The sequence below is a fragment of the Paralichthys olivaceus genome, chromosome 1, assembly GCF_024713975.1.
Source record: "Paralichthys olivaceus isolate ysfri-2021 chromosome 1, ASM2471397v2, whole genome shotgun sequence".
NCBI lineage: Eukaryota > Metazoa > Chordata > Actinopteri > Pleuronectiformes > Paralichthyidae > Paralichthys > Paralichthys olivaceus.
Window position 1 is genome coordinate 17457767 of NC_091093.1, and position 20369 is coordinate 17478135.

A 20369-nucleotide genomic window follows, 5' to 3' on the forward strand; every position below is an offset into this window, starting at 1 on the left:
CAATTGTCCATTCAGCCTAAAAAAATTCTTTGTCTGCCCCGTGTTTCTTGAAGGACAACAATGATGAAGTGGTTAACAACATCACATGCAACAGCTGTGGAGAACAGCACATCTGTAAAATGAGTTGGATTCATTTCAACTGGGACGAGATCAAAGTCATCAACGGACAAAGAAGTCGGTGGACAGTTGAACAAGGATCAAAAGGCTCATCGTCATCGAACAAAGACCATATTTGAATGAAACAGTTAATGATCCCCTCTCGGCTCTGACTAACTGTTATTAGATATTAGTCATACCTAAGCTTCAGATCACAGCTTAGCTTTGTTGTATACAGTATATACATAAATGGCACACAACATTGCCCTTAAGAAACCACATTTAAATTCACTAGATCCAGATTTTTATTTGGATCGGCACCAGATTGCACACAAATAACAGTCTGCTAAACATGTCTTGAACTTTTTCAGCAAGATTCATGAGTTATCCTCTGAGAAATCAAGGGAAATGTTGAAAAACATCTCGCAATGTTAAAGAAAGTGAATACAATAACTCCTGGATCTGCCTCCTGATCGGGATCCACACAAAAATTTTGATTAAAAGTTATTTCCTGACTGAAACCACATCCTTCCTCCAAGTTTCATGGAAATCCATCCAGTAATCATGCTCAAAGTCAGACAAAGTGAAAACATAACAGCCTTGGTAGAGGTAATCAGTATCCAGGTTGTAAATCGGTGTCGGAGCAGGTATTTGCTTATTTATTCAAAACAATTTGCTATATATTATATAATCCAATTTCACTCCTATATGAATCCTATATAGGTGGCTGAACAACGTTTTCTCCCGCATGCATTAATGCAGAAGATCAATTTATTGCTAGTTGGTAAGACTAAACAAATTTAACAAACACTTACACAGGAACAGTAAGCAACACCCTGTGACTATATATATTTTTCAAACATTAAAAGGAACATGGCAATCTCTCAATACACATTGTCGTTTTAAAAGCAGGTCTAGTTTTAACAGCAACCCGCTCAGTTGGCACATATGAAAAGAAAGGCACAGTCATGTCTGGAAATGAGCTCAGAGGCGATCATTTAAAAAAGAAAAACAAATTTAAGGAGTCCTAATAACCCAGCTAACACAGAATAAACCTGCTTTTTTAAAGCATTAAGGGGTTTTGTTTGGCAAGACACAAAATGTTTTTTTCTGACAGGACAGATGTGAAGCAGCTGGTTCCCAGATCACAAATGTTTTGGTCGATCATCCTTTGAAAGATGTCATGGGACTGATTTCATCGAATGCTGTGAGAGCCAAACTGATTACACCACCTACGTACAGTACCAGCTCCCATTCTTCCTTTTAAAATCTGATAAAGGTTTTCTAAGGATAGGTCCATCAGTCACATGCTATAGTCAGCAGATGGCAAATGGATAAACTGCTGAATGCAAATAACTTTTTATTAGGAATGTAACAATTTCCCCACAAGAGTCTCGATCTCCTGAATTCCCCCTACGTTTAACACACGTTTTCATAGTAAATATGAAAAGCGCCTGCACAGGCCGTTGCTGACCGCGCCGCCTGCATGGCCAGCAGTTCACAGCGAGCCTTTGTTTGCCGAGACCTGGTTCATCATAAAAAAACACTTCCATGCTTTTGTTTGCTGATTTAGTGTGTCACAAAATCCACCTCGGTGCCTTTATGTGGGAAACTGAACGAGCAACTGCTGGCTGTCCAAACAACAGGCGAAAGTGCTGAAGCAGGGTTCATTCATCATGAGGTAAGCACTATAGTAACCGTGGTGCTCAGGTGGCGGGTCTACAGGATAAAGCCCCAATCATGACACCACATTTTTCTCTCTGCAGCTTTGCAGCGCAAAAATAAAACCACCAACAAACTCAAACAGGCTGTGAAAGGATCTAAAAATCCCCCAAATACAGTGAGAGAGTGACTCTGCAGAGGATCGTGCAGGTGTTCTGTTTTTTTATTTCAACCAGGAAGTTCTTTCAAAATAGCTTTCATAAACGATGCTTTGTTCTCATCTCACATCCTAAGTTAAAAGAGGCCAGCTCCTGCTCTGACCCGCACATTGTTTTCACATACGGACATTTTCATTTCTTCTTATTTATTTTTTTTCATTCTATGGGGAATTTCCCATTGAGGTACAATATCTATTCTGCCTCCTGGTCAACATGGGCAGCAATGTTCAAATATAAATACAAGCAGGGACAAAAAACATGCAGAAAACAGCAAATTGATTAAAAATAAAGGACATACATAGAAGGATATAGGAAACTGTGGCTAAAAGAAACTATAGAAAATAAAAGGCTCATGTTGTTCTTTGACCTGTTCTTTGTCACTGTTGATTTTTAAACACACCACAGGAGGGTATACGATTCCTTGCAGCTCATTCAAAGCACTTGGTGCATAAACGAAATGGGCAGATTTATATATTTTTTCCTTGCTTTGCATTTTCCTCAGCTGAAAATGAAACGATGGACAAACACCAAACAAGTGCGTAACTCTCGGTCAGTCAGCTGCACCAAATGATGTGGTGGAACCTGTTTGGTCGGTTCTCCGAGCTGCTCCCCTCCACCACCCTTATCATGACCTGCACAGGCTCCGCTTCACTTCAGCTTCATCATATCATCCCACAGATCACATTGCACAAAGATTACTATCTCCACTCTTTGTCTCGCTCTCTCCCATCCTGCACAGTGCAACAGGTGATGTGACAAAGTCAACATTCAATCGGTTTACAAGCTATCGTATTAAATAGAGATTAATACTGCTGCGACATATTTTGGCTGTCACATGTCATTAGTTCACAGTGTGAGAGAAGGAGGCGAATGTTGTGAGAGTCTTACCTGATGATGACACACTGGTTCTCACGGTCGATCATCATGTTCCTGTACATGTTGTCTGCCAGAGCGTAGATGTGAGGAGGGTTCTCATACTGAGCCTGAGAGTTGACAAAGTTACCCAGTAAATATCAGTGTTTAAACAGCTTTTGTTAAACACTGTGGAGGTTGTTATCATAAAACTAAAGGTTGTTACATGTTGAGGATAAGTCTGCTGGCATTGTATATATTTACCTCCATAATCCCTGTTTTAATCTGTGTTTGTTAGTTTGATTACACAAAATGATTTAACAAATTGCCATGAAACCAGGTGAAACTTTTCCGTTGATTTCTCAGAGAATAATTAATTGATCTTGATGAAGAAACTCTGGTGCAGATCCAAATAAAAATCCATTTAAAAAATATATAAATATGTAGTTTCTTTCTTTCTAGGGGACTGTTGGGCCTTTGTGGAGGTAAACACTCTACTTAGTGCCATTCCAGAGTTTGGTGAGATATAGTTGTATTTCATAAACTTTGGACAGATCCAGTGTAGTTGTTTCTCCCACGTTTTTAATCTGTCTTGGCTTTTTCTTAGACATTCAATGGTTTTTCCTTTTAATTTTCCATAAAGTCTTTATGTGGGGGTCTGCTGGGCCTTGGCAGAGGTATGCACTCTACTGAGTGCCGTACTATTTTCCTTACTGTCAACAAATTTCATGTTAACAATCACTGCTGAATGTGTATTAATCCACATCTGAATATAGTCTACAATAAATGCACCTTTAACTCCTGCTTGAGAAACATTTGTTAAAAGTTGCAGTATCCAGATACTTTAGGAAATTACTGAGCCCAAGACTGTGAAGTCTGCACTGTTCTGATCAATCTGTTCCCCTTTAAAGAGGAAACAAAGTCAGCACCTTCATGAATGTTTCATCTTATTCTGATCAAATCTGAATTTCTGTTATTCTGTAATCTGAGCTGGTGCAAATCAGAACCCAGTGCACTTCTGCAAAATGATAATCTGTCAATCTGTGAAATTTGGCATGTATGGCACTGAGTGTTTTCACAGTCCAGAGGATTTTAAAAGTCTTCCAGTGTGCTCCTGGCTACAAGTAGACGAGCCCACTCTCAGCAGACTGGCCAAGAGAAGGCAGACTCGAACAGGCTGTTCTGTGAAGGTGCTGCCAAGCCTCTCAATGGTTGAGTCAAGTTTCTGACAGCAACATCTGCGCCAGCCTGCTGGAAAGATCGCACCGCATCTAACCCAGTTCATTTCCAAGCATTTGTCCTTCACACTGTTCCCATCTTAAAACATTCAGTAAAACATCAGTAACACTTCACTAACCCTGAGGATTTCAATAAGGCATTCATAATTCAGTTGCTCACTATAATTCTAAAATATGCTTTGTAAGTCATGTATTATTACATGTCATTGCATCAAAAGATGGAGTTGTACTTACAGCACCCTGATACATTTCAATTTCTTTTTCTCCAAAGTACGGCATCTGCTTGAAGGGGTTGATAGATATGAGCACAGGGCCGATATACGTCTGAAGACATGATGTATTAAGGAAAATACAATGAGGACAAAAATAACACAAAAGAAAAAATCCCATTAAAATCATCTTTTCCTGGAAGTTTAAACATTTCTTTGAAGTTTGAAAATGTTAAATTCCAACAGTCTGCAAGTCTGCAAACATCACATTTTGACAGAGAGATAATGAGACTGTGTAGGAAAGAAAAGACTTCATCTGAGGCCAGGACGTTAACCTTGTGCAGCAGTGGAGTATTTGGTGATGAGGCCTGAGCCTAAATGAATATCCAGTGCTTACAAAATGACAGAGAATAGACTGGCCATGTAACTCCGTGAGGTTCTTATGCCCTGGAGCAAAAATACAGCTCGAGGCAAATAAAGCTGCTATTGTGGGTGGCCTTCAGCGGCCGACAGCGACCCGCAGCCTTGGCAGGGCCAACCTCACAGTTACAGCGATTGATTGACCCAAATCAAAAGCCAGACTCAGAGCTGTCAAACCTAAAAACTGCCGGCATTTACCAAACTTCATGATCCTGAGCGCTGCCAGAGCCTGGATGGAGTTTATGTAATGTGCTGCTTTGAGAATGTTGCTTTTCAAAGGGCTCCATTCATTCATTCATCAACTCTGTTCACGTCACGAACAGCTTGTGTGTGTGTGTGAGTGCATAGCCACAGCTGTACTTTAAAAGCCTAAACCTAGCATTTGTGTGAGTAGTGCAGTGCCCGTTCTCAACATGCTTGTTTGGAATGGGCTGTTTGTTTAGCCTATGGTAACAGTCTGGAGCTACTTCAGAATTATTTCTGGTAATGAGTGAGTCCTCCTCAAACAGTTCTACAATATAATGTCACTTTTTTATTGTTGGTGCGCTGGACGTTGAGTCCAGAGCTTTTTATAAACAGTCTATGGTGCAGAGTGAAGTTAGAAAACTTTGTGTTCATCCTACCTGGTTTATCTGCGATGAAGATTTTACAGTCAATGTTTTTCAGAAAATGTAAATACAATTTCTTCATCACTGTTAAAATGTGTTGGTTTTGTATAAGTTTAAATGAGTTGCTAAACTGCTTTTATTTTTGTATGCATTGCATGGTGGCTATTTCAGAAGTCTTTTCAGCTATCAACACAATCTTCAGACTCTAGTTCACAACTTTTCAAAATAAAAGCTCTGTGATTCAGCTCGATATAAACAGCAACAATATGAACTTTGTGCTTTTACTCTTTGCGTTGATTCAATTTTTATTTTTATTGAAGATTGAATCATGTGTACAAATCGTGGCAAACTCCAAACTGACTTTGCGGAATTCATATATAGATTTACTATATGGAAAAAATAGCTCTCAGCACACAAACTTAAATCACCATCACAATGAAAACTACTAGAAAAAGATAGCAGCAATGTTCTGATTTAAAATAAAAAACTCTATTAAGCAATCTATAACTCTTCACCCCATTTTCTTCACATTTTGCACCACGGTGAGACAAAGCTAGAGTAAATTTGACACTGGTGGTGTAACAGGAGTCAGAGGTCTGGGTGGAAGTTTGAACAGAGAGGCCCTTTGCCCCTCCACTCACAGCAGCGTCTCGGGGGGAAGGCGTCACCTTCCAACACTGACTTATTACTCACTGCTGCACTGTGATGACCATTCGGCTATTCTGGTAACAGCATAGATGAGATGGGACTCAGCTATTCCTCACTGGGGTGTGAGCTGCGATCACCAACAAAGGATACAAAGATGTAGTCATCCATATATCTCTTCTTGAGGTTGTCCACAATGGCGTCCTCATTGATCTTGCTGAGCAGCACCATGTCGTCCACGCCGCTGTGTTTGACATTGTGGCTCTGCCAGTGGTACCGGTAGTGGCCCCGGCTCCCCTGCAACAAAACACAGACAATGCACAACTGTTAGCTCGCTGAGAGAGACACAATGACATGGTGGATGAATCGAGAGTCTGACATCAAGGCTGTTTCATGAAGAAACTGTGTCTTTAAACGCACTCAGAGGTAATGTGGTTTTTATCACAATGTTCAGATAATCAGACAAAACTAAAGCCAGGGGGAAAATGGTTATTATCAGTCCAGAGAAAACCTCAACGTGGAGACATTTTCTGATGTCAGCAGTATAATGAATCATGTTTACTTTGAAATAGTGCAAGGTCAGATTCCCAGAAGTGCTTAGCGTTATTTGTCTAAATGTTAAAGATGCTCTGACCCAGATTTTTTTACCCACAGTCAACCACTCCGAGTTTCTCCCTACGTTCCTGTTTTTGTTTGAGCTGAATGAGTCTCTGGAGAACTGAGGTCATTCATCATGCGCTATGAGTCAGTGTTGTCTGGCTACTGTGGACGAGAGTCACAACGTGCTCGGAGGAGTGAGTCTCTTTCTCCTGGACGCAGAACCACTCTGCGCCACAGAGAGCGTCCAGAACATTAGTCAACACACAAGTTAACTCTTGACTTCCTCCTTCTTTAGTGAGGAAGTGTGGAAAGAGGAAATGGCAATAAACAATACTACCAATGAAAAATAAAGGAATATTTTTTTTCCATCAGTGACACTGTACTTTATGTAGCAAAGAATTTGCTATTGAAGAATAATCTAGATTTTTTTCATTCTGAAGTGACATGTTAAAGCCACTGGTTGAAGGATGCAGTATGGGCCAGAAAAGACCCAATTAAACTTTGGTGCACAAATCATGGTGTGGATTGTTTTTTCCACTCACATTATACATTGCAATGTTGCGTTTTTAAATATTTTCACAGTTTTCCCAAGGAAACATTTATGGATCTTGATGGGGGAAAAACAGGTGTAAACTGATATCGTTGAATTAGTTGCAGCTTGATTGAATACAAGGGAACTGTTGGGCCATGGCGGATGTATGCGCTCTACTGAACTCAGTAGATAATTTTAAACAAGTAAGTGGTGATTAAGATTCTTAAATGCTATTCTAGTACAGTATCTGTATTTAGTAGCTTTTTTTATTTGTTCTGAGCATGAACTCTTCTGTGTTGTCTTAAAAGCTGAGCTCTGAAGCTCATTATTCAAAAGCAGTTGACTGAACCATCTCCAATATTCTCTGAGTGAACCGTTGAACAAGCGATATGACTGAAAGCTCCAGTTGTTTTCTCAACTGCTCTTTCCAATGTCAAGAATACACTTAAAACCTCAGCTGTATTATGGTCTCCTACTTTATGTTTTGACTTTCAGAGGTTTTAATATCTTGCTGATTGCAGTATCACACATCATATACTCTAGAGTATCATTCAGTAATCATAATTCACACACAGAAAATGTTTTTCTTTCCGATGTCTCTGAGTTCTTGCTCATTCTGGGAACTGATTTCTGACCGGTTTCTCTTTATAATGTAAGGTCTCAACCTCACTATGTAAAGTGATTTGAGGTAATGTATGTTGTGGACCAATAAATGCAGTTGTCCGTACACTAGACACAACTAAAAAAGACAAAAAGTAAAAGACAGAAACCTTGGTGAATATCAAGGACCATAAAAAATCTAACCAGTTGAAGGTTATTTAGTAATTAACTTTAACTTACTAAATCATGGAGGAGAGCCAGCAAGCTTTTAATAACCTCCAGACTGATTTTTTATTCTTTACAGCAGCAAAATTAAAACCACTTAACAGACTTGGTCATAGCATGGGAGATGGTGCTGTGGTGAGGAATGTTAACAACTTTTTCAGCCTAATTCAGTGAGTTTTTTTCTCCTCAGGAGGGAAGCAGCCAATTATAGCTGGATTAATTCTCCAGATCACACCCATTAACAAGTTTAACAACTCTCTGGGCGCTGTAGAGGGAGCTGCTGACTTTCCTTCTTCCTTAGCAACGATGACGAGGTGATGTCTCAGGGAGGCCAAGAAGCTAATTTGTGACATGGTGAAAGTAGAGACAAAGAGAAACTAGCAAAAGACACACCAACATGAACGAGAAGAAATGGCTCTTTTTGGATGAACAATCAATATGTGTTCTTTGCACAGTTGGGACGGAGGTAGAGAGTACAATTAGGAAATGGAGATAAAGAATGACAGCATTCAGTCAATAACTTAGAAAAAGTATAATATTAGTAAAGTACTTTAAAAAGACTTTACTTTGTCCTCTGAGGGTCTGACTGGGCCTCTGTTATCTCCAGAACCAGCACAACTAGAATCTTGTATTTACTGTTGTTTTTAATCACCAAATGTTCTTTTTATTCAGGCAATTACAGGGTATCCTTTCACTGCCACCTTCTTATTAAGAGTAATACTCAGGCAAATGAAAAGCCTCTCTCTAAAAGCAGACATTAAGAGAGTGCTGGCCCGACCACAAAGTGAAAACAATTGAACACGCTATATTTAACCTCTCTCTGCTATGTCTGGAATGAAAGAGCGCAGACTCAAGGAGGGAGAGGTAATGAACACGAGACCTAGGAGGTGAACGTCAAATATTCTGAGGATTGTTTCATCTGTTTTGACTTAGGCCTTGTGTAATGAGGCGAGAGGAGTAAGAAAATATTCTTGCTTCAAGGAGTGGACTATAAGGGAGTAGCTGCACAGGGAAAGTGGGCTGCACACTTACACACAAAGACGTCAGGGAGGTGCCCGAAAACAACCACACTCCTCTGCTGCTGGCTGCTGAGAAACTCCATAGCAACCAGGGGCTGGACGTCAATATACTAAAGTGAATGTAGCATAGAAGGATGTTTGGGTAAGGGGGTCACTGAACCAGTAACTATTCATAAAAATGCTTCTGCATGTCAACAATATGCTATGCCAGTTTATATCCAGATACTTCACCTGAAAAGCTAATACCACAGTAATATTTTACGCTCACAGCAGATGTTTCATCCATCATACTTTACTGTGTGTTACTGTGTACTTGATGAATTCCCCTTTGTTTTAGTGAATTCTGGATTTTCTTCTAATACTAACTGCAGATACAGTAATCAAACAACCCAGTGAGTTTCCTTTCTATTTAACGCACAGTACATAACTTTGGCCACTATAGGGGTCTCTCAATCAATAATAATAATAATCAATACTAATAATCAATAACAAAAGACCAGGGGTCTGTACTACCAAGCAGGATTTGAGATTATTGGGATAACTTCAGGTGTACTTCAGGGTTTTCATTTCCTATGAAGCTTGTTCAGTTTGTATCGGGGTAAATCACCATGTTAACTTATGCTGAACGGCTAACCTGCTCTGGAGAAGGTTAAGTTTGAGATAAGAGTTCAACCAGTATAAAGTCTCCACCCATGGAGAGGGTATTATAAACCTTTATCAGCAACTGGAGCAGAACATAATCAAGCTGACACATAGGAGCAGTGTGCTCACAGTAACACAGAATACGCCGCTTTACTTGCGGAAGTTACTGATATTGATGTAGTGGGTGTGTTAGCGGCGGGATTAGCTGACATAGGGTTTTATCCTAAAAGTAGCAGATATTTATTTGGAATGGGGGATTGATTTTATACAGATTTACCTTGTGACAGACCACATCCCTCCCTTCGCCCATCAGATTCATATCTCCTGGCCCCAAGTTACTTATCTCATTCCCACGTGTTGTTAAGTCAGGGTCACGTAACTTTTTTTTTTTTCCCCAAAATGTCACCAGAGGGCTCTGGGATCTAAACATTCACACAATCAGAGATGTTTTACTAGATGTCCTTCCTGCATTTAGCAGCTGTAACTGTGTTTCTTTTAGTCTGGATAATGTGTTTGTTTTTTTCTAATATAACAGTTTGCTCCCCGTTGTGAAGTAACTTGTCCATGTCGGTGACTCGTCATACACAGTAAACACAGCCCCTAGGACGATGAGGGGAATTTGAGTTTCAAAAACACACACACACACACACACACACACGCATGCATGCACCCATACACACACATGCACACACATACAAACACACCGCAGGAAATATTGGTGTCTATGGTGGCCATAACAACATCACCATGGAACCACAGACTTCCCTCTGAGCTGAGCAACACACAGACCCAGTAAAGAAATTAGTATCTGACATCACCACAACATGTTGATTTGACATCGTAACAAGTTAATAATAGGAATACAAAAAAAGTCTGTTTTCCCATTGTAGATAATGAGACTGCCCAAAATCCAAAGAAGAGAACCAAACCTTTTCCCAGAAGTTAATACAAAGGAATTTCAACACCAGTCCTGATCCATAAGCCCAGGCTTTCCCTTCATGCAAATACCATCACCATATATGGAGAGTGCTGAGCAGCTCTGGCTCGAGGTACAGGAAATGGCTGGGTTTGATTCAGTATCATAAGCGGCACTTTTCCACTCATTTCTCTCCCGTCTGTGTCGTTCTCCTTTTTCCACACCAGGATTTGACACACAGTCCACCATGGGTTAGAGCTGCGTTTTAGCTCTGCCCTCTGAGGCAAATCTGGATGAACGACATGAAAACAAACTCCTCTCTTCTAAAATAAGATGCAACTAAAGCCGTTCATCACTCCGTTCCAAAGGTGTGGAGAAATCACCCAGTTTCAATACAAGTTAATGAAAACAGCTCAGTGGTCAAAGTAAATCTAATGCTGATCAAGTATCTCATATATGTCCCACAAACATGTTGGGTTTCTGTGCAGAAACACGCCAAGTCTCCCGTTTGTCATCAGCAGATTAGAAAAGGCATTTTTAATGAACAAACTACAGGATTTATTAGTTGAAGCCACTAAAATTAAATCTATCTTGACCTCTTTACCCTCTTTTAAAGCTACAGGGTGGGTATGATTTTGACTTTGGCATGGAACAGACTTTAGACCCCATGTCTGATAAGCCCTTGTGTAAAAAGATTAGTAGCGCTGCCGTGTACCACCAGTTTACTTGACCTGATTTCTAAAGTCTTAGAAAGGGACATTTTCATATATAGCTGCTATAGAATGTTTTTGTGGTTGTGTTGATTGTGAGAAAATAACAATTAAAACATCAGCTCTAAAAATAATGCGTCCCTTAAATTCAAGCTGCACTAAATTTCACACACTCATAAATTTGAGTTCTCTCAATGTGCCTGATATTTTTCATCATCCATGAATGAATCCCTGGGAGATGGTTCTAATGTTTAGAAAACGCCCCATTTCACAATGTTAAAGAAAGCAAAAAAAAAGAAAATTCCTAGATCCGCCCCAGATCAACATTTATTGGGTTCTTCCCTGTCCCTACCACATTCTTCTGCCGAGCTTCATGGAAATCCACTAAGTTCTTCTTTATTTAATCTTACTTACAAACTAACAGAGAAATCAAACAAACAGACAGAGGTGAAAACATACAACCTCTTCAACGGAGATACAAATCAGGTCTCTCTCATGTGCACCAGTGGCTGCAGAACAATATATTACTTGTACTTGTTTCTTTTGAAGGGCAAGTGTTGGTCAAAGAGAAGAAAATTCTCCATATTATGTATAAAGGCCTGTGGGTGTAGGGGCGCTGAATAAGTGGCAAGCAGTTGGGAGTCAGACGTAAAAGCCATTTCCACAGTATTATCAGGACTTGCCAAAGTCTGTTTGATGAAAAAGCAGCTGGTGAAAAAGCCAAGAACAAAAAACCCAAGTAATGTAATATAGTAAACATGTGTCACAAATTAAAGCACAAATTAAGAATGATTCCATTATAGTGAACAAGTCCAAAGAGTTTCCAACAAAGCTTTGTCTGCCTTATGAAAACCATTTAGTTTTTTGATTTGTTTTGGTAAAGAATTGTATAAATGTTCTTTTTTACAGGAATATTCAGTCACTTTTTGTCATGGGGTTTCTGAGAGAATCTGTCGTCCAAATGGAGACAAAAGGGTTGGCTTGTCATCGAAATTAAAAACACCAGACAGGAAATGTGCTGTTGTTCAGCACATCTTGTTATTACACAGTCTAACACCAAACAACAGTGATGCACAGGTCATTGTGTTCTCTGAATATGTTACATGTTTAGAGAACACTGTGAGCCTTTATCAAGAGCTCTTACCATTCTATTCAATATTTCATTCAATTATTTTTGTAGTCTCGTATGTCACTGATTCGACATAAGGATCTTATTCATTTGTGGATCTAAAAGTTGAAGAAATAATAAAAAATGTCTTCTACACTCAAGGCTCACTGACAAGTTCAAACATTTCTGGAAATATCTGACCTCCACTCTCAGAAAAAACTTTTAATGCCTGAAAAATAAAAGACTCACCTCATCCTTTTCATTATGTCGTAGTTCACTCTTTGTTTGCCTCCCTGGTTTTACTTTTCCCAACAATCCTACAACTTGGGAACCCTGTGAATGCAATGCTTCTTGAGGATGACTCTCTCATTATCATATTTCTGAGGAGCAATCTAAAAATGGAATAATGTCACGCTGCCAAGAACTGTATATACATTTATATGTCTGTCTCATTCTCTTTGTATAACACTGATATCCACACATCCATACATCAGCCATGTCTGCTTATCATTGAGGATCACAGGTGGTGGGCTGGAGCTTCTTCTGGCTGACATTGGCCGAGAGGCAGTGCACAAACTCTCCGAAGGATGCCAGTCAATCATAGGGCAAACAACAAACCCTCTTGCTCTGGTTGGAAACTGAAGCATATCTGGTTCTATCTGAACTCAGAAGGGCTTAAGGAAGTATTCCTCTCTAAACAGCATTTCCACCTGGTCTCTGCTGTGTTTGCACTTTGTCCAGGATTACTCACTGTCTGGGTGCGTGCGTGTGTGCATGCGTGCGTGCGTGTGTGCGTGCGTGTGTGTGTATTTGTGTGTGTGGTGTCAGAGGAGCAATGACCCACAGGGAGAGACAGTTTGATTTTTTCTGAAATTCTCAGGAATGGAATATTCATCAAAGTCTGACTCCCACACAAACACACACACACGCACACTCACACTTCCTCCAAAGTGATGCTGAAAAGTACAGATGGAACTTGATTAGAGAGTAAATCCACAGTGAATTACACAGAGTGGAAAAGTGTTGCTGCACAACTCTGTCTAAACTGCATCTGTTCCTGAGGTTGAAACACTGGTATAACGAAACATTTTCTGACAAATAAAAGTTGTTTTATATGTGTACATTCTCATGTTCTAATCTAATATCTCTCCAGGTTAAAACCACACCATCAATTATGTGGCGCTACAGCCAACGTGCAGTCACATCTGAGTCCACAGAGGAGAAAGAAAGTAGGTAACCTGTTGCTTCACCTGACAACAAACTGGAAAGAAGCATCTGTTCTGATTATGTAGAGAAATACACAGAACAACCTTCAGCCTGACATATTAAACTTACTCTCGTTTAAAACATCTTACTTATATTACTAAATATCACTGCATGTCAATCCATTGTCATGTTTTCCGCAGAAATCTCTGAAAAAAAGACTGTAAATAAAGCATCATTAAGTGAGCCAACTTCTTAAATGTCAGTATCTCATTTAAAAGGAAAAAAAAACTAAATGGCACAACAACTTGCTAATTTACCATCTGGTGTAATTTCAATCCATCTACTTCCATCTTAAGCCCTGACTGCTGCTTGTTGACACAGCAGTAATTTTACATTGAGCTACAAACATCCCAATGTCACTGGAATATGAATTCTGCAGCTGAAAATGAACAAAGCTGTGAATTTGTGGAGCCGTTAGTTTTTTGTGTGATTTGAAATTTGGCTCAAATCTGTTCACATACCCAGAATAGCCGGGATAACTTACCATAGTACTTCAGACATCATACCGAAGTGACTGGAAGTGGTGCTTTCACAAAAAATATGAAATTTATAAAAATTTAAACATTAAACAGTAGATGTTGACGCTGAGCAGAGACCATGAGTTCTCTTGTCATCTCAAACAGTGCCTTGGTGATTTGCATGTAATGGGCACACCATCATAAATAATGCAACTACCCGGCCTTGCCCATGTCTAGGTATGCCACAGTGTTGGTGATCTGAACTGCTAGAGGTCACATACAAGGGAAGAATGAAAAGAAATGTATTATCCTGCTGCGATGTGGTAACTTGAGAAGTGACTGGCTGTGATGACGTGGTAATGTTGTGCCTGCAGGACAGGAGTGAGCACTATCCCTCCCACAGTCAAACAGGACATAATGATTAAGTGTAAACAGACACTGGATGACTTTTAACACATCTCAGACTGAGCTACACAAAGTTTCAACTTCACACTGGCTCTATCCTACTTTATCTTAGTAGAGTGAAACTGTGGAAACTCAAACCGAATCAGTCTCTTAAATGGATGACAACAGCCCCAAGGCCACTAATAAAATATGATATCAAAGAAAATGTGGTTTCGGGTGGAACTCAGCTGAAATCCTAGATAAGAGACATGTCACAGAGTGTTGTGCTTCCTCTTTAAAGCAGTCTCAGTAGTGGTTGAATGTAAACAAGCCATCCACAGTGGAAACTCATTCATAGTCGTACTTTGTTCCACAACAAGACTGTAAGTGTCAATCAGTGAAATCCAAACCAGCATTTCCTCTTGTAGCAACTGGATACATGAAAAATACATGTTGGTGCTGTTTTCATCTGAAACTGAAGAGGGGGGAGAAGCCTGACAGAGCACAGGGTTTGGTGAAATGCCACTAAACCAGAGGGCTTTCTATGTTGGCTGCAGCTCATGAATTATTTCAACACATCTTTCACATCTAAGAAGGTAAAAAGAGAATAGTGGAGTTAGAAAATTTTAGTTTTGGCAAATAAAACTGAGCAGAAAAAGACCAAATCTGGCCTTTAGAGAAGAAATATTTTAAAGTGGCTCTGATGATCAAGCCCTGTTTGTTTCTAACTACATCACAATGCATCCAGGATAATATGTCATGGATGGAAAGGTCCTCCAGTATCAGCGGTAAAGCAAGTATCTCATGTTATTTAACAGCTGCAGTTATAAGTTATTGTTTCCAAAGGTCTCCAATTAAACAGCAATACATGCAATGCAATATTTCATTAATGTTTGAGAATGTAGGTACAATGAATCAACACATACATCCATATTTGTTCACTGTCATTTTTAGATCAAGGCATATTCTGCAGTAGTAAATCACAGTTTTTAACTTCAACCACAATCTGCCACTTTTAAATAAGATCAAAAGGAAGATTATCTTATGAATGAACAGACAGTTTCCATTCACAAGAGCAGGAAAATCAATAAGAAATAATGTTTTGGAGATGTATTTAGTTTAATTCATTTAACTGTGACCCTTGCTGCTGCAACTACCAACATCTCATGATAATGTTGGGAATCCAACACAAGCAGCCAAACCAACGTCACTCAGATCCAAGTCAATATTTATTTTGGCCTGGTAAGGAAAAATCCACGTGGTGAATAAAAGTGACGACATGATAACCTCACAGCAGTCGCAACCCTTATTGATGGTTTTGCTACCGAATACTGCATGAAAGGTTTGTTTTAGTTATTTCTAAACTCTCAGACCAATAATGAAATACCCGGTGAGAGGGTGTAATACACTAGTATTTAAAGCTCAACAGGCTGCTATTTTAATACTCCAGTCACAGCATGATTCCACAGTGAGAAATCACTGATTCAGCCCTGACATGATGGGACACGATCATTTAAACCAGCTAATTTTGACTTTTTTCCAGCCGGGTCTTCCCCTACAACAGCTGACAACTCTTTAAAAAGCTTTTTCCCTGGAAAAATTAAACACTTGCAACTTGACACTTTGAAGAGAACACTGTAACACATTCATATAAAGGTCATTTTTAAATGATTTAGGATATTAAAAAGCATCAAAAACCAAAGGTGGCCTCCAATTTTGACTCAACAGAGCAAACAAAGACAAAATGTCACTCAGTGAACTCAACTTGTTATAGCTGATATTTTCCTTCCCTGAGCCACTACACTGTCTTTGTTAAGGTAGTGAGGTTCAACAATAGCAGTGTAAAGGCCAAGCCTACAGCAAACTGAGAACAACAAGACGAATGAGGTTTCCACTGGACAGAGTGAGAGGCTTTAACCACTGAATCAGAGGCCAAACAATGAAAAACTATCAGAGCAGATAAGCAGAAGACAGCAGCAAGAGTCCGACCTGGTTCCCGTTCCATGACGAGGGAGATCATACATGCAAATGCAACTAGGTGGCTGTGACAGGGCACGACAGGGCTTGGTTTATAAGAACAAGGAAGATAAACTAAACAAACATGAAAATGGGTACTACACGAAGTAATACTTCTGTTGTCACAAATAACAACATTTACAACTTGACTGGCATTCACAGGAGCAGAGACCCCCACCAGGGCCCAATAGTCCCTTAAATTCAATCCAGCTGCACCAAATTACACACACTCATATATCAGTCCCTTAACTATACCAGGTTTTTTTCATCAAGATCTCGGTTGTGTATTTTTTAGTCTGTGTTTATTTGTTGGAAAGATTACGCAAAAACTACAGGACAAATCACAGGACTTGGTGGTAGAATATGAGATGGATCCGGAAGGCAAACTTTAAATTTTGATGCAGCTCTGAACCAGGGGGAGGATCCCACACGATAACAGCTTAGAACAATGATTCAACACCCGACACACTTTTTAATTGTTATAGACAGACACTAAGATGCTGGAATGTGGACTTGACTTCTACTGTATGATGGGAGTGTTTATCTGCTCGATGGTGAACAAACACAAAGCATTGTAATCATTGTACAAGCAGGAACGTTTCATCTCTGTAAACATGCCTCACACACGCCATCTGTTCAGTTGCTTGATCAGCTGATGGATCTGCATCCTCTCCTCATCACGCCGTGTTGGCTGCAACTACAGGACCAGTACTACAGCGGAGTCGTGGACACTAAGAGAGCCACACAGAGCCAAACTGTGCAGCTGCACGGTGCTCTGGGAACGCAGACAACACAGTAAACAAACTTGAGTCACAGAGAAAGAAAACCACTGAGTGCTCGTCACCTCACCACTTCCAGGGTCAGAAGATCATGTTTCACAGTAACTAGAATACTAGACGTCTTGATATCACCACCCGACATTATAAAAATGCTTAGCCTCTCTCATGTTCCTCATTTTAAAATCTAATGACAACTACTGCACAACAATAGTAACAAATATAGATATTTATTGTGATGAATTTAAGTAGAAATGAATCCTATCTGTGAAGGAACATGAAACACTTAAGTGTAAAATGTACAGTACAACCAGATGAATGGCTCCATGTCTGAGTTTGAACATAAACACAAGATAGGCTACTCAAACAAAAGACCCAAAACGGCCCAACAGTCCCATTAAATTCAATTTAGCTGCACCAACTTTCATACACTCATAGATATCAGTTCCCTAAATATACCTGATTTTTCCCATCCATGAGTTATTCTCTGGAAAAATGTTGGAAAATGCCTTATATCCCACTATTAAAGAAAGAGAAAGACAATTCCTAGATATGCTCCCTGATGCAGATTAGTATCAAAATTTAAGCGGTTCTTCCCCGACCCATACTGCAGCCTTCCCCCAAGTTTCGTGGAAATCCGGCTATTGGTTTTTGTGTAATTTTTCTTACAAACAATCAAAGAAACCAAGAAACAAACAAGCAAATGACAGAGTAAACTATTGAGAGTTTAGCATCCAGTAGTATGGTTGTTGTTTTTTTGGTGCATGAAAACTTTTCATCATTCTGTGCCTATGACAACAAAACATGAAATTTGTTTGTGAAATGTCTTTATTTAAATATTGAAATCCATGGAAATGTTACATTCACACTGAAAAGTGCTGTTTGTATGCTCCTCTCATCCACAATGATTTACAACAAGTGCCACTGTAGGCTAAGTCAATACAGAGGAGGTCCATCATCACAAACAGCAGAGCAGTGCAAACACTGCAGCTTTGTAATAAAGACGTATGGAACTGATCAGGAGGCGTGTGAGCGCACTGAACCACAGCAACAAGCCTAACGAGTTCCCCAGCTCCACAGAATGGGTGTTCGTCCTGTTTTCAGAGAGAGGGCTTGAATTCCTGAGCAAATCTCTACAGCAGTGATGGGTCTGAAAATGGAGCGCCAGCTTTGAAATGAAGGGGAGAGGGGGGTTGCTCGGTATACGCACCTCCCTGTAGGAGAAACTAATGCAAACCAGCTGCTGTCATGCCGACTCGCTATTCAGCATCTGGCAGAGAACGAACCAGTGAGCGATGCTGGAGTCTGTTGTTCCAGACGGTGAGGATGACATTCAGACGCTTTTACTACATGAGCTGCTACTCTCCCTACCCTCCTCCTAAACATTGTAAAGACAAAACCTACATTCACTTTTCATGACTTTGACAAGTTTTAAACCTCAACATCATTATATCACCTCACAAGGAGAAAACAGCTCCCATTCATTCTCTCATGCCGACATTATTCAACCATGTAAGACAACTATACATTAAATGCATACTGCAGTAAAAACTGCTCTAAAGTGTGTAAATGTCTCCACACGAGCAGATTCAAAGGATGAATGTTATTTTTTTGGGTTTAAGTCTTGGTTACAGTTCAAGTGCAAAAGCTCTGTAATGCTGACCCCTGTACTTTGGGTTTTTTCTCTGGGTATCAAAACCAACAGACTCAATCAAGCAGCTACAATGGCAAGATGCAGGTTTCAGCCCTATACTTGTTTTAAATAGACAGTGTTTGTGTGGTAATTAACATAAGAACAGATGATGGGAGTAGAGTCAGACTGATACTGGGCTGATGCTCATAACAAATGTAGAGTTCAAAGGTTCTAATCCTGTTTAGTTTAATCTACTTCAGCATTTTCACCATTTCTAGGTTACTAAGAGAATCTTTTTCTGCATTATGTTCATAAAAAAAGGCTTTTTTGTATTATGAATAACACATAAACCAATACAAATATATCTCACCTATTTATTTCAATTCCTGGTAGAAGCAACTGAAACCCAAGCTCCCCCCGGGGAACAATAAAGTACCAGTGATTTCTGATCTGATATCTGTGATAGACCAGTATTCATTTGGCTGAAGACGCCACAATGCATGAAACATATAGAGAAACAGGATTAGTCGAGATAAGATAACCTTAAGGATGTTCACACCTTCTTTTCATTTTAACATGTTTTCATAACATTCCTGAGGGTTGATTTGAATTCAACACAAAACCAAAATTACAACCAGTTTCTCAATATTGATGTATCCACCGAGTTAGAAGCAGCCATGTTGTCAAAGTCACATCAGTCTCAAACTGAATGTTCTACAGTCAGGATTTCATCCACAGTGGGCTGAGGAGATGGGGCCAAAACGAAACGATGAGGGCACACAACGCCCTCCTCCATAACCTGGCTCTAGGCGTGTCAGGAATGACACCCAGTAACCAGGAAAACCTGTCTCCGTGTAATGCACGCACACACAACAAACCACACACACACACACACACACACACACACACACACACACACACACACACACACACACACACAGTGCACACACTCCACCTGACACACGCTCCCTGCTGCTGCCTCCTCCACCTCCTCTTCTCAGACAAACCGGTTTTTAAAGAAAGAGCTGAACCAGTGTTTCTAAATGACACCTCACATCACAACAGTCCTGGGTCAGTGTATATAGAAGTATGAGGAAAGTAAACATTACATATATTACACAAGTTGAAGGAAACTTAGGGAAACTGGAATTAGTGTCATTTTAGAAAAGTATTACTGCCTGAAGCCTTTATCGATATAGATCCATGTTGAATATTGGGATTATATTGACTGTGCCATAATAATATAAACACCACTTACCATCCTGTCTTCTGCTGTCTTCTCTGTCTGCAGTCCAGCTGCTCTGTGTGAAGTCCAAACTCTTTCCCTCAGCTCGCCTCGTTTCTTCCCAAAGCCACAGGACAACAGCACAAAATCCAAGTTGACTCCAGATGTTATTCCGCTCAGTGTGCGGACAGCATGACGGCGGCTGCTCCGTCCATGGTGCGATCGCTCCGGAGGGTTCGACTGTGACAGCAGCGGCGTTCACACTGGATTCACACACTGAGACCGATGCCCTCAAACCTCGCCTCTACACA

General features: G+C 40.0%; 1 protein-coding gene across 2 annotated transcripts in view; it reads right to left on the reverse strand.

Annotated features, from left to right (window-relative positions):
* The window catches only part of myo1ea (myosin IEa), a 45971-nt gene extending 25613 nt beyond the window's left edge, over window positions 1-20358 (reverse strand). For both annotated transcript variants that reach the window (XM_069523858.1, XM_069523854.1), the window contains exons 1-4: window positions 20092-20358; window positions 6102-6245; window positions 4301-4390; window positions 2865-2959 (exon numbers count right to left, since the gene is read on the reverse strand). In XM_069523858.1, the coding sequence (XP_069379959.1) occupies window positions 2865-2959; window positions 4301-4390; window positions 6102-6245; window positions 20092-20094 (332 nt within the window). In that variant the 5' untranslated portion in view covers window positions 20095-20358. The remainder of the gene's footprint in view (window positions 1-2864; window positions 2960-4300; window positions 4391-6101; window positions 6246-20091) is intronic.
* Window positions 20359-20369: the final 11 nt, after the last annotated feature.